Here is a 16933-nt window from a genome sequence, read left to right as displayed (position 1 = left end):
TTTCAACATACTATACTATGACTTTTTTCTCACTTTCTCCGACATGCTAAACTATGACTTAAGAAAAAAAAAAATCCGACATACTATACTTTAAAAAAAAAAAAATTCGACATACTATACTATGACTTTATTCAACATACTATAACTTTTTTTTTTTTTCAACATACTATACTATGACTTATTTCAACATACTATACTATAGAACAAAAACTCCCGCACATTGGCTTCTTCACTTATTTGACATACTATACTATGACTTTTTTTTACGACATACTATACTATGACTTATTTCAACATACTATACTATGACTTTTTTCAACATACTATACTATGACTATTTCAAATATTTCGACATACTATACTATGACTTTTTTCAACATACTATACTATGACTTTTTTCTCACTTTCTCCGACATGCTAAACTATGACTTAAGAAAAAAAAAATCCGACATACTATACTTTTAAAAAAAAAAATTCGACATACTATACTATGACTTTATTCAACATACTATAACTTTTTTTTCAACATACTATACTATGACTTATTTCAACATACTATACTATAGAACAAAAACTCCCGCACATTGGCTTCTTCACTTATTTGACATACTATACTATGACTTTTTTTTACGACATACTATACTATGACTTATTTCAACATACTATACTATGACTTTTTTCAACATACTATACTATGACTATTTCAAATATTTCGACATACTATACTATGACTTTTTTCAACATACTATACTATGACTTTTTTCTCACTTTCTCCGACATGCTAAACTATGACTTAAGAAAAAAAAAATCCGACATACTATACTTTTAAAAAAAAAATTCGACATACTATACTATGACTTTATTCAACATACTATAACTTTTTTTTCAACATACTATACTATGACTTATTTCAACATACTATACTATAGAACAAAAACTCCCGCATTGGCTTCTTCACTTATTTGACATACTATACTATGACTTTTTTTACGACATACTATACTATGACTTATTTCAACATACTATACTATGACTTTTTTCAACATACTATACTATGACTATTTCAAATATTTCGACATACTATACTATGACTTTTTTCTCACTTTCTCCGACATGCTAAACTATGACTTAAGAAAAAAAAAATCCGACATACTATACTTTTAAAAAAAAAAAAATTCGACATACTATACTATGACTTTATTCAACATACTATAACTTTTTTTTCAACATACTATACTATGACTTATTTCAACATACTATACTATAGAACAAAAACTCCCGCACATTGGCTTCTTCACTTATTTGACATACTATGACTTTTTTTTACGACATACTATACTATGACTTATTTCAACATACTATACTATGACTTTTTCAACATACTATACTATGACTTCATTTCAATATACTATGACTTATTTCAACATACTATACTATGACTTTTTTCAACATACTATACTATGACTATTTCAAATTTTTCAACATACTATACTATGACTTTTTTCAACATACTATACTATGACTTTTTTCTCACTTTCTCCGACATGCTAAACTATGACTTAAGAAAAAAAAAATCCGACATACTATACTTTTAAAAAAAAAAATTCGACATACTATACTATGACTTTATTCAACATACTATAACTTTTTTTTCAACATACTATACTATGACTTATTTCAACATACTATACTATAGAACAAAAACTCCCGCACATTGGCTTCTTCACTTATTTGACATACTATACTATGACTTTTTTTTACGACATACTATACTATGACTTATTTCAACATACTATACTATGACTTTTTTCAACATACTATACTATGACTATTTCAAATATTTCGACATACTATACTATGACTTTTTTCAACATACTATACTATGACTTTTTTCTCACTTTCTCCGACATGCTAAACTATGACTTAAAAAAAAAAAATCCGACATACTATACTTTTAAAAAAAAAAAAATTCGACATACTATACTATGACTTTATTCAACATACTATAACTTTTTTTCAACATACTATACTATGACTTATTTCAACATACTATACTATAGAACAAAAACTCCCGCACATTGGCTTCTTCACTTATTTGACATACTATACTATGACTTTTTTTTACGACATACTATACTATGACTTATTTCAACATACTATACTATGACTTTTTTCAACATACTATACTATGACTATTTCAAATATTTCGACATACTATACTATGACTTTTTTCAACATACTATACTATGACTTTTTTCTCACTTTCTCCGACATGCTAAACTATGACTTAAGAAAAAAAAAATCCGACATACTATACTTTAAAAAAAAAAATTCGACATACTATACTATGACTTTATTCAACATACTATAACTTTTTTTTCAACATACTATACTATGACTTATTTCAACATACTATACTATAGAACAAAAACTCCCGCACATTGGCTTCTTCACTTATTTGACATACTATACTATGACTTTTTTTTTTTACGACATACTATACTATGACTTATTTCAACATACTATACTATGACTTTTTTCAACATACTATACTATGACTATTTCAAATATTTCAACATACTATACTATGACTTTTTTCAACATACTATACTATGACTTTTTTCTCACTTTCTCCGACATGCTAAACTATGACTTTCCGACATACTATACTTTTAAAAAAAAAAAATTCGACATACTATACTATGACTTTTTCAACATACTATAACTTTTTTTTTTTCAACATACTATACTATGACTTATTTCAACATTATACTATAGAAAAAAACTCCCGCACATTGGCTTCTTCACTTATTTGACATACTATACTATGACTTTTTTTTACGACATACTATACTATGACTTATTTCAACATACTATACTATGACTTTTTTCAACATACTATACTATGAACTATTTCGACATACCCAACATACTTCTTGACTTATTTCAACATACTATACTATGACTTTTTTTCATACATACTATGACTTTTTTTCACTTTTTACATCTAAACTATGACTAAAAAACTATGACTTATTTACTTTTAAAAAAAACATACTATACTATACTAACAAATACTATAACTTTTTTTTCAACATACTATTGACTTATTTCAACATTATTTATAGAACAACTATACTTTGCACATTGGCTTCTTTTATTTGACATACTATACTATGACTTTTTCAACATACTATACTATGACATTTTTATTTCATACATACTATACTATGACTTTTTTCAAATATTCCGTTTTATACTATACTTTTTAATATTGAACTATTTCACTATTTTTTTCAACATACTATACTATGACTTTTTTCAACATACTATACTATGACTTTTTTCTCACTTTCTCCGACATGCTAAACTATGACTTAAGAAAAAAAAAATCCGACATACTATACTTTAAAAAAAAAAAAATTCGACATACTATACTATGACTTTATTCAACATACTATAACTTTTTTTCAACATACTATACTATGACTTATTTCAACATACTATACTATAGAACAAAAACTCCCGCACATTGGCTTCTTCACTTATTTGACATACTATACTATGACTTTTTTTACGACATACTATACTATGACTTATTTCAACATACTATACTATGACTTTTTTCAACATACTATACTATGACTATTTCAAATATTTCGACATACTATACTATGACTTTTTTCAACATACTATACTATGACTTTTTTCTCACTTTCTCCGACATGCTAAACTATGACTTAAGAAAAAAAAAAATCCGACATACTATACTTTTAAAAAAAAAAATTCGACATACTATACTATGACTTTATTCAACATACTATAACTTTTTTTTCAACATACTATACTATGACTTATTTCAACATACTATACTATAGAACAAAAACTCCCGCACATTGGCTTCTTCACTTATTTGACATACTATACTATGACTTTTTTTACGACATACTATACTATGACTTATTTCAACATACTATACTATGACTTTTTTCAACATACTATACTATGACTATTTCAAATATTTCAACATACTATACTATGACATACTATACTATGACTTTTTTCAACATACTATACTATGACTTTTTTCTCACTTTCTCCGACATGCTAAACTATGACTTAAGAAAAAAAAAATCCGACATACTATACTTTTAAAAAAAAAATTCGACATACTATACTATGACTTTATTCAACATACTATAACTTTTTTTTCAACATACTATACTATGACTTATTTCAACATACTATACTATAGAACAAAAACTCCCGCACATTGGCTTCTTCACTTATTTGACATACTATACTATGACTTTTTTTACGACATACTATACTATGACTTATTTCAACATACTATACTATGACTTTTTTCAACATACTATACTATGACTATTTCAAATATTTCGACATACTATACTATGACTTTTTTCAACATACTATACTATGACTTTTTTCTCACTTTCTCCGACATGCTAAACTATGACTTAAGAAAAAAAAAATCCGACATACTATACTTTAAAAAAAAAAAAAATTCGACATACTATACTATGACTTTATTCAACATACTATAACTTTTTTTTCAACATACTATACTATGACTTATTTCAACATACTATACTATAGAACAAAAACTCCCGCACATTGGCTTCTTCACTTATTTGACATACTATACTATGACTTTTTTTACGACATACTATACTATGACTTATTTCAACATACTATACTATGACTTTTTTCAACATACTATACTATGACTATTTCAAATATTTCGACATACTATACTATGACTTTAACATACTATACTATGACTTTTTTCTCACTTTCTCCGACATGCTAAACTATGACTTAAGAAAAAAAAAATCCGACATACTATACTTTTAAAAAAAAAAAATTCGACATACTATACTATGACTTTATTCAACATACTATAACTTTTTTTTTTTCAACATACTATACTATGACTTATTTCAACATACTATACTATAGAACAAAAACTCCCGCACATTGGCTTCTTCACTTATTTGACATACTATACTATGACTTTTTTTTTTTACGACATACTATACTATGACTTATTTCAACATACTATACTATGACTTTTTTCAACATACTATACTATGACTATTTCAAATATTTCGACATACTATACTATGACTTTTTTCAACATACTATACTATGACTTTTTTCTCACTTTCTCCGACATGCTAAACTATGACTTAAGAAAAAAAAATCCGACATACTATACTTTTAAAAAAAAAAATCGACATACTATACTATGACTTTATTCAACATACTATAACTTTTTTTTCAACATACTATACTATGACTTATTTCAACATACTATACTATAGAACAAAAACTCCCGCACATTGGCTTCTTCACTTATTTGACATACTATGACTTTTTTTTTTACGACATACTATACTATGACTTATTTCAACATACTATACTATGACTTTTTTCAACATACTATACTATGACTATTTCAAATATTTCGACATACTATACTATGACTTTTTTTCAACATACTATACTATACTATGACTTTTTTCTCACTATGACTTTTTTTCTCCGACATGCTAAACTATGACTTAAGAAAAAAAAAAATCCGACATACTATACTTTAAAAAAAAAAAAAATTCGACATACTATACTATGACTTTATTCAACATACTATAACTTTTTTTTCAACATACTATACTATGACTTATTTCAACATACTATACTATAGAACAAAAACTCCCGCACATTGGCTTCTTCACTTATTTGACATACTATACTATGACTTTTTTTTACGACATACTATACTATGACTTATTTCAACATACTATACTATGACTTTTTTCAACATACTATACTATGACTATTTCAAATATTTCGACATACTATACTATGACTTTTTTCAACATACTATACTATGACTTTTTTCTCACTTTCTCCGACATGCTAAACTATGACTTAAGAAAAAAAAAAATCCGACATACTATACTTTTAAAAAAAAAAATTCGACATACTATACTATGACTTTATTCAACATACTATAACTTTTTTTTCAACATACTATACTATGACTTATTTCAACATACTATACTATAGAACAAAAACTCCCGCACATTGGCTTCTTCACTTATTTGACATACTATACTATGACTTTTTTTTACGACATACTATACTATGACTTATTTCAACATACTATACTATGACTTTTTTCAACATACTATACTATGACTATTTCAAATATTTCGACATACTATACTATGACTTTTTTCAACATACTATACTATGACTTTTTTCTCACTTTCTCCGACATGCTAAACTATGACTTAAGAAAAAAAAAATCCGACATACTATACTTTAAAAAAAAAAAAATTCGACATACTATACTATGACTTTATTCAACATACTATAACTTTTTTTTCAACATACTATACTATGACTTATTTCAACATACTATACTATAGAACAAAAACTCCCGCACATTGGCTTCTTCACTTATTTGACATACTATACTATGACTTTTTTTACGACATACTATACTATGACTTATTTCAACATACTATACTATGACTTTTTTCAACATACTATACTATGACTATTTCAAATATTTCGACATACTATACTATGACTTTTTTCAACATACTATACTATGACTTTTTTCTCACTTTCTCCGACATGCTAAACTATGACTTAAGAAAAAAAAAATCCGACATACTATACTTTTAAAAAAAAAAATTCGACATACTATACTATGACTTTATTCAACATACTATAACTTTTTTTTCAACATACTATACTATGACTTATTTCAACATACTATACTATAGAACAAAAACTCCCGCACATTGGCTTCTTCACTTATTTGACATACTATGACTTTTTTTTTTACGACATACTATACTATGACTTATTTCAACATACTATACTATGACTTTTTTCAACATACTATACTATGACTATTTCAAATATTTCGACATACTATACTATGACTTTTTTCAACATACTATACTATGACTTTTTTCTCACTTTCTCCGACATGCTAAACTATGACTTAAGAAAAAAAAAAATCCGACATACTATACTTTTAAAAAAAAAAATTCGACATACTATACTATGACTTTATTCAACATACTATAACTTTTTTTTCAACATACTATACTATGACTTATTTCAACATACTATACTATAGAACAAAAACTCCCGCACATTGGCTTCTTCACTTATTTGACATACTATACTATGACTTTTTTTTTTTACGACATACTATACTATGACTTATTTCAACATACTATACTATGACTTTTTTCAACATACTATACTATGACTATTTCAAATATTTCGACATACTATACTATGACTTTTTTCAACATACTATACTATGACTTTTTTCTCACTTTCTCCGACATGCTAAACTATGACTTAAGAAAAAAAAATCCGACATACTATACTTTTAAAAAAAAAAAAATTCGACATACTATACTATGACTTTATTCAACATACTATAACTTTTTTTTCAACATACTATACTATGACTTATTTCAACATACTATACTATAGAACAAAAACTCCCGCACATTGGCTTCTTCACTTATTTGACATACTATACTATGACTTTTTTTACGACATACTATACTATGACTTATTTCAACATACTATACTATGACTTTTTTCAACATACTATACTATGACTATTTCAAATATTTCGACATACTATACTATGACTTTTTTCAACATACTATACTATGACTTTTTTCTCACTTTCTCCGACATGCTAAACTATGACTTAAGAAAAAAAAAATCCGACATACTATACTTTAAAAAAAAAAAAATTCGACATACTATACTATGACTTTATTCAACATACTATAACTTTTTTTTTCAACATACTATACTATGACTTATTTCAACATACTATACTATAGAACAAAAACTCCCGCACATTGGCTTCTTCACTTATTTGACATACTATACTATGACTTTTTTTACGACATACTATACTATGACTTATTTCAACATACTATACTATGACTTTTTTCAACATACTATACTATGACTATTTCAAATATTTCGACATACTATACTATGACTTTTTTCAACATACTATACTATGACTTTTTTCTCACTTTCTCCGACATGCTAAACTATGACTTAAGAAAAAAAAAATCCGACATACTGTACTTTTAAAAAAAAAATTCGACATACTATACTATGACTTTATTCAACATACTATAACTTTTTTTTCAACATACTATACTATGACTTATTTCAACATACTATACTATAGAACAAAAACTCCCGCACATTGGCTTCTTCACTTATTTGACATACTATACTATGACTTTTTTTACGACATACTATACTATGACTTATTTCAACATACTATACTATGACTTTTTTCAACATACTATACTATGACTATTTCAAATATTTCGACATACTATACTATGACTTTTTTCAACATACTATACTATGACTTTTTTCTCACTTTCTCCGACATGCTAAACTATGACTTAAGAAAAAAAAAATCCGACATACTATACTTTTAAAAAAAAAAATTCGACATACTATACTATGACTTTATTCAACATACTATAACTTTTTTTTCAACATACTATACTATGACTTATTTCAACATACTATACTATAGAACAAAAACTCCCGCACATTGGCTTCTTCACTTATTTGACATACTATACTATGACTTTTTTTTTACGACATACTATACTATGACTTATTTCAACATACTATACTATGACTTTTTTCAACATACTATACTATGACTATTTCAAATATTTCGACATACTATACTATGACTTTTTTCAACATACTATACTATGACTTTTTTCATGACTTTTTTCGACATACTATATTATGACTTTTTTCAACATATTGTACTATGACTAATTCAAATATTTTAAACATTTTTCATAAATAAATAGTCAATAAAATAGGCATAGTAAAGCATGTCGAAAAAAGGCTTAAAAAATAAATATTAAAGCATGTCAAAAAAGTAGAAAAAGTCTTTAAAAAAGTGATTAAAGAGTGATAGCATAGCATGCAAAAAAAGTAATCAAAATGTCATAGTATAATATGTGGAAAATAATAATGGTATATTATGTCGTAAAAGTCATAGTATAGCATGTCGAAAAAGTCATGAAAAAAGTCATAGTATATATATAGCATGTCGAAAAAGGCATAGTATACTTTGTCAAGGAAGACATGAAAAGTCATAGTATGCCGAAAAGAGTTATGAAAAAGCCATAGTATTTCATGTCGAAAAAAGGTCATAGTATACGGTTTCAAGAAATTCATAAAAAAGTCATAGTATAAGATGGTCAATAAAGTCATTAAAAAGTCATAGTATAGCATGTTAAAAAAAGGTCATAAAATATGTCCCAATATAGTATGTCGAAAAAAGTAATTGATTCCACCTCTGCCTCATATCTCAACACGGAAAGGACACGGTGGTTTCCTGTAATGGTAAATTATAAGACATTTCTATTTTTCGTTACCTTTCCTAGCTGGGTCTCGCTGAGGGAGAAGGAATCCATGAAGGCCTGAGCGATGACAGTTAGGCAGCTATCCAGTTGTGGAGTCTTCTCAATGTCAAAAACAAACTGGGGGTTCTTCAGGATATTGACCCAGAAGCGCAGAGGTAAACTGTAGACATTTCAGGAAGAAAAGGTGTTGTTTTAAGTGCAAACTTCTGTACTAAAGATTTTTAAACTGTCAACAGTGCTTTGGACAATCCAACAATACCTGTTGGTCTTCCAGATGTGCAGGACATCTGGGTCGGTGATCCTCATGTTCTCTGCCTGAGTGTCTAGGAAGTCAAAGAAGTATTTGACAGCATGCGTGGCTCTGCTGTTCGGTGTCCCCCAGATAGATCTGAACAGGTTCTCCACAAATGAATGAACTGCGACCTTAGAGAGGGAGAACAAGGTTAATGTGATTTCCTGCTATCCCTTATAGTTCAGACCTGTATAACGAAATGCTTGGATTCCAAAATGCCGTAGACCTGCAATCAACAGAGTGCCTACACCCATCCTGTGTTACTCAACATTAACAGTGCTGAAGGTGGAAATAACTCTGGTATTAGTATTTTTAGTGTTGGTGCTGGTCCCTCTTGCCTTGGTGGAGAGCAGCTTGGTGAGGTGCACTTCCTTCAGCTTTAATTTCTTCCTCTCTGGGTTCTTTCTTTGGTCCTCGACTACATCAGGATCAATCTGCAGAAAAGAGCAATTAAAGAACCACTGAATTACACAACCTCAATTCTGTTATATATACACGTGTCGTGATGGTTCTGTCTTATTAACTAATTTGATGATTCACCTCTACACATAAAACAAAAACTGCCTCTTACCAAGTGGAAGTATTTTCCTGAGAAGTTCTCATCGTCTAAAGGAAATGAGCAGAAATGAAGTGATCATTAACGGAAATAATAAGCCTACTCCTCTGCCATCAAGTGTTTGGTTTGGTGGTATGGATTTATTAAAAAGGTATATTATGAAACCTTTTTTCATGGATGGTCAGACAAATTCTGGCATTTGCTATTTTCACATGTATATGGCCAGCTGTAGGTTGACTGTGCCCTAATAAGACCAAAATAGTGGCCACAGTGCAGGTAGGGCAACAACACACAAGTCATTTTTAAGTGTGCGGCAGAGCTGTTTCTACCAATAAAGTCCACCCAATAAACATGTTAAGGTCCTTGTACGAGGACCTGTTTCTGAGCTTCATACCGGATCTCAGGGTTCTCTGACTCATCACGTTCCAGTATTAGGACACATGAATGACAACATAGGCAGTTGCATGTGCAAATCCTGATTGTAGGAAGTGGCGTAAAGCTCACACAAAGACAGTGAGAGGACCTTGAGATTGTCGGCCACACGTACTGATACCAAGGTCGAGAATGTGTTTTCATCGCTGGTACAAAATGTACCAGAAATTTATTAGACCCATTTGATGCTGAGATACTTATCTGATCTTTAGATGCTACATTCTTAATGCTTTTGTTTCTCCGATTTCCTGTCAATAGTAAAATATTTTAACATGCTATCTGACTAGCTGTTTTTCTCTACGCCCTTTTTTCCATTTTTGCTAAACCAAGATAATCCTCTTTCTGGCTCTATCTATACAAGAGTAGTATTGCTATTACACAAATTAAGCAATGTTTTCTTTCTCAACTCTTACCCTTCAGACTTCCCTGTGGGCTCAGAGGAGGGTGACTTTTCCTCGAAAGCACTTTGATTGTAGCTCCATCAGGAACCTACAGGAGTACAAACAGACCAACACACAGAAATGTTAATAAATTACAATAGGTTAGTTTGAGACAACATTCCCCTGAACAGTGGACGAGAGAAGGCTGCAACAGCAGGAGGCGTTGAAAAAAAAGCTCTGGTCAAGCCGGTCAGTTTCCAGCAGCCTTTAAAGAAAATACAGGAAGTCAATGAAACGGTTATATCCTGTAACCTGTTATATCCATCTGTAGGCTACTTGTAGTTTGCAGACCACGTTCGGATTTGTTTATGCGTTTGTAAATGTATATTAACTATTATCAACCACACAATATATGTTTTTAGATCAAACCTTCATTGCACAAGATGAGACAAATTGCGTTAAATATAACAATTTCACCGAAAGATTTCTACAAAATGTGGCATTTGTTGTCAAATCATGCCCTGGGTCTTGAAGTCTTGGAGAGCAACTGCGGCGCCTGGCTCTGAAAACTGCGACCAACTCAGTCTGGTGAGGTTATCTTTGCCCATGTGTGCGTGAGATTATAGCAAGTCATGCAAGACACAAATCTAAACGGCATGCATCTTGTGGGGATCTCCGGTTATGGATTCTGCGCAGGACTGACTCATCTCAAACTAGTTTATTGTCTTTAATCATACAACCCTTGTTCTAAAATGTGAATGCGCCATTTGGTAAAAAGAAAGACAGCTGCCATGAACTTACTATAACTGCATGAGATGGGAACAAACAAATGCAGAGAGCCTTTACATTTCAGAAGGTTCAGATTCTAAAATTGTTTTAGAAACTGAGATATATATATGTATATATAGATATATATCTATATATATAGATATAGAGGTACAAAATAGGTGTTGCAAGAGACATGCTTTCAGTTTTACCTTACACACATTCAACCACAGAAACCACTCAGAGAGACCCATGTATTGCAAGGAGATGTTCAAGAAACCTCAGCCTTCAGGAACTTAAGAAAACCTCTTTATTTGCTCAATTCTACTTTATTAAAACATTATTTCCCCCAGAATTGGGCATTACAATGATTTCCCCAGGCAGCATCGCCTATCTATTGTTGCTTGCTTGAATAATCAAGTTTTAAGTTGTGTCTTGGCTTTGTAATAAGGCTTATACAGTCCAGCCAATCAGGCTTTACAGAGAGCATGTGTTGGAGTTCATCTTTCCCAGGCTCTGATGGTACTCTGATAGATAATAGATACATAGAGCAAAAAAAGACTTGATGATCCAATTATGAAGCCATTACGAACCACTCTTACTCCAGTATGGTTTTTTATAAAAATTCTGTCTATTTGTAACTTTTAATGACAAAGTGAGACGGGGTCTCTCACTGAGACACAGTAGAGTGACTCAGTTAGTCCGAATTCAATTCGGTTGTGGCCTACAGGAAATGTTTGTTGTCTGATAGTCTGCCTTTTGTTCTGTTGGTATAACACCTCATGGACCAGCTGGGTGGGTTTTTGTTTGGCTATGTGCTGTATCAACTTTTTGATGCCCTTAAATGGCTACTTCTCTCTGCTTTTTAGGTCCAACAGCATGTGGAACTATGTAACCTTTTGCTGTTAGATTATAGCTGTTTACGTTCAAAGTAACAAGGGAGGTATTTTAAATGGGGGGTTTAATATCAACATTTGGACCGCTTTCTGTCAAGCCATCTTTCAATACTTATATGACAACCCCCTCAGAAAATACTTACACGTATGCTCTCTTCCTGTGGGCGGAGAGGGGAACAATAACACTCAAAGTGAGTTGTACTGACACAGACCCAGCCCTACTTCCCTAATCTCATGTTGACTGGGGTGTGGGTGCGTTTCACACATAACACAAACAGACACTTAATGACTTTGTGCATGAGCGTTTGTAAGGTTGACAGAATTTGAGAGCCTTCTTCCACTGACAGATATTTTAAATAACCCCATTTCTTACCTTGTAGTGCTTGAGTGTGTTGAGCATGGTCACCGCCCCGATAAACTCAGAGCTCGCATCCACTTCTTCAAGAGCAACAAACGATCCATTCTTCTCATACTCTGGTGGGAATAAGAGAGCAAGTATGGTTAAACTATGTGAAAATATAAAAATAAAAAAACATTGATCTTTTTTTTTTTTTTTTTTTAAAGGTCACAAATTATAGGTTCTTTTTGAATTTGAAGTAATTTCCCTAAAACAGCTCGCCACGGTAGTTTTTGGCAAATGGTATTCAATCAGGAGGAAATAGTGCACTTGTTGGGAAGCATTTCAAGCCTCGGAATAATATACATTTGACGCACAACCTTCCAGACAAGACTTGTAACTTGGAACAATTCATTGTTGGAGACTGGCCTGTTACCTACCGATACAAACATCCCTGAGGTGGGTATTGTAGGAGAAACCAAACTTGGCCTTGAAGGTGGACAGGATTTTCTCTTTGACTTGCCCTACTGAGTCACAGCTGAGAGCGTTAACCTCAAGAGGCTCGCTGACCTGTCCGTCACTGCCCACTGCAAACAGCACCTTCAGCTTCTGTAAACCATAGACAGCAACATAGACAATTGACATGTAATTGTATTTGGGTCAATGACATGACGTCCATATTTCTGTGTCCGAGCCCATTATTTCCTATAGAATAATTGTATTCATTCATGACATACATCATTTCATTCAATAAAAGCTAATGAGTTTGAACACATTATCATTACATTCAAATAATATCTATTCTTTTATGTTTTGGCATCTCAAACCCTGAAAATGGCAGGCGGCGCAACTGTCCGAGCAAATGGACAGACTAAAAAAAACTATAACAAAAGTGTATTTTAATGATTATAAATAAAAAATTAATACCATGGCATGATTTTATTGTTGAAATCTTTCAAATGAACCAAATTTTAAAAAAATTGCATGGTTCAAATGTCAGGGTGGCTCAACTGTAAATATGTGACTTTTATTTGAATATTAAAGTACACAACAGTTACCAGGAAATAGCATCATCAAGAGGACCTCAACTGACTTTTATGGCTGAGAGAAAATGTTTTAAGATCCCTCCCTAATATATTGCTTAAAATAGCTAAAATAGCTTATAGGTTGGCTGGTACACTTTCCATGTCAGGTGGTACAACCAATGTAACACTAGAAAAATGTTATATTATCATATAACTCTTAATTGTATTTAAAAATGACACGTATGGATTTGCTAACTAAAACAGGAGTCAAAGTAGATGCCTGATTAACTTGAAAAAAGTGGCAAAAGTCAGGTGGTGCAACCGCAAGGAATGTCACTATATGATATCATATTTCAAGCTCTAAGATTATTTACTGAATTTTTAAATCGTTTAATAGTTTTAAGTTAAAGGTAGGGTTAGTAATGATGAGAAACTAGCTAAAGTATGGTAGATTTTAAAAGTTATCCAGCCCAAAAAAACAGCCCAGCGTTGCCATCTCTTTTCCATTGAAAATAGCAGCAGTAGACTAAACTAACACGAAAGTCTCCAACTGTTCAACGCGGACAGTCCGTTCCTTCAGGCCTCCCTCCAGAGACACTCCCCCAAAATTATCATTATGAAGGTAAACAACAAACATGGCTGTCAGTTGTTACTTTTATACAGTAGTCAGACTGTTTTTTAAATAATTCATTTCTTATTACACACGGAGGAGTTCCATGTGATCTCAGAGCCTCTTAACTCTCACTCATGACTGGGACAGCTTTAGTACACACACCTGAAAAGGCTGTATACTAAAATATTTCAAAACGTTTTGAACCATGTGAGGTCAACATACCTTAGTCATTCACATGTTTTTTAAATCAGTTTCAACAAAGTATTGCTGTATGTACTAGTGTTGCATTCCAGTTGCTATGCGTTTAATTTAATGCTATGTAATGTAATGTTAATATATTTGATTTTATGCATTTTAATATTTTTAAATTAGTTTTTTTCAATTGTCTTGAGCTGGTGTTTCTTTATGAATATAACAAAATAAGACTTAATTGTTGCTCAATCACAATCCATTCCAGTCTGTCCTTCTAATCAATCAATTGCACTATAGCCTATTCTAGTTGCTATGTACTGAACATGATTACTATGAAATATTTACTACTTTAACTTCAATAGAGACTTTTGACTTCCATTATTTTTTGTATTGAAAGTAAAAAGGCAATTATTCAGCCATAATCCTGTCATTATTAAGGTTGTCAGGTGGCACAACTGGTAAAGGTCAGGTGGTGCAACCAGAGAAAACATTAATTTAGAGCAATAAATAATCGGTTAAAATGACCAAATAGTTGATAACTATAATGTTAATAACTATTGTATTGCATGTATTCATTTGTATCATTATTTTTTATCATTTTAAATGTAAAATCGGATGCTTAAGATACCAACAACCTGGCCAATAGACTGCAGTGATCTTAAATTATTAAAAATACAAAACACATCCACAAAATAGATATGTGTTAGGCCCTGTAGACACTCTAAGGGATAATTGCCAAAGATTTCAGTTAAAATGAATGGTAGGAAATTATATATATTTTAACAAATATTCGGTTGCGCCACCTGACATTTTTTAGCCAGTGAAGTTAAAGAAATACTGAATTTAACCACTTTTTTAAAATTAATTTAACAAATGAGACTGGTTTAACAACATTGTTCCACACACAAACATATGCATTACATCCAATTTGAAAATACTTTTTAAAATTACATTTTTAGAAGCCTTATTCGTCATTGACCCATTTGCTTATGACAATAACTCTGCCCTGATCTTTATAGCCATATAAGATTTAAACAGTTAATGTATCATCACACTCAATCTTATTTCATTTCTGCAGTTTTGCAGCTAATGCACACACACACACACACACACACCCTCTAATGGTTGGAAATGTGCAGTAAAGTGGTTTGGTGGTTAGTCAGATCAGATAAAATGTCCATGACTGCTTTGGGTCATGTCACTGTAGCAGCAGAGAGAATTAAATGTAGAAGAGGAGAAAAACAGAGTGCTGAAGATGTAAAAGAGTTACATTAGAAGAGCCTAATGGATAACTCAACAGATACATTGTTGTGGAGGTTAATAGACCTTTGCAGTTTGTTTGCAGGGTGTTCATGTGTTTTATGTGCTAAAATCTAAACAACTCAAATTGATGTTAAGAGAAATTTACTGTTAAAAAATGCCAGTGCCGGAGGCTGTCGCATTACAGTAATAAGCCCATCCAATCATTTCCTTCGGCCTGGATTGGACGGGCTACCTGCCTGTCTCCCTACCTGCGCAATCTCTGCCCGTGCACTCATTTTTCGTCACCCGAGTTTTCAACAAGCTGCTAGCTTGACAACTGTGAGTAACAATAGCCATGTTTGTTGTTTATGTTCATAATTTCATTTTTGGGGGAGTGGCTTTGGAGGGAGGCCTGAAGGGACGGGCTGTATGTGTTGCAGACTTCGAGACTTTCTCATTAAATTTAGCAACTTTTGGAGCTAGTCCTGCTAGCTTCTGCCATTGGATAAGAGTTGGCAACATCTGGCAATGTTTTTTGGTTGGATCATTTTGAAAATCCAGCATACTCTTGCTAGTTTCTTAAGATTACTAACCTTAGCTTTAATGTCCATGATAATATTACCCAAATTATGAAATAACCAAGACTAAGTGTCAGGAACATATTTCTAGCTCTGAGAAGTAGGGTGTGTTCAAACTAAGCTTAACATAC

At 31.2% G+C, this 16933-nt stretch overlaps 1 protein-coding gene across 1 annotated transcript in view; it reads right to left on the bottom strand.

Annotated features, from left to right (window-relative positions):
- The window catches only part of plxnc1 (plexin C1), a 64599-nt gene that overhangs the window by 28959 nt on the left and 18707 nt on the right, over positions 1–16933 (bottom strand). The window contains exons 22-28 of the mRNA XM_054625023.1: positions 13593–13761; positions 13189–13289; positions 11188–11263; positions 10358–10392; positions 10125–10220; positions 9754–9917; positions 9507–9654 (exon numbers count right to left, since the gene is read on the bottom strand). Of these exons, the coding sequence (XP_054480998.1) occupies positions 9507–9654; positions 9754–9917; positions 10125–10220; positions 10358–10392; positions 11188–11263; positions 13189–13289; positions 13593–13761 (789 nt within the window). The remainder of the gene's footprint in view (positions 1–9506; positions 9655–9753; positions 9918–10124; positions 10221–10357; positions 10393–11187; positions 11264–13188; positions 13290–13592; positions 13762–16933) is intronic.

The sequence above is a fragment of the Anoplopoma fimbria genome, chromosome 23, assembly GCF_027596085.1.
Source record: "Anoplopoma fimbria isolate UVic2021 breed Golden Eagle Sablefish chromosome 23, Afim_UVic_2022, whole genome shotgun sequence".
Classification (NCBI taxonomy): Eukaryota; Metazoa; Chordata; class Actinopteri; order Perciformes; family Anoplopomatidae; genus Anoplopoma; species Anoplopoma fimbria.
Note: the sequence above shows the minus strand (reverse complement) of the source record. Positions and strands in the feature narration are given on the sequence as shown.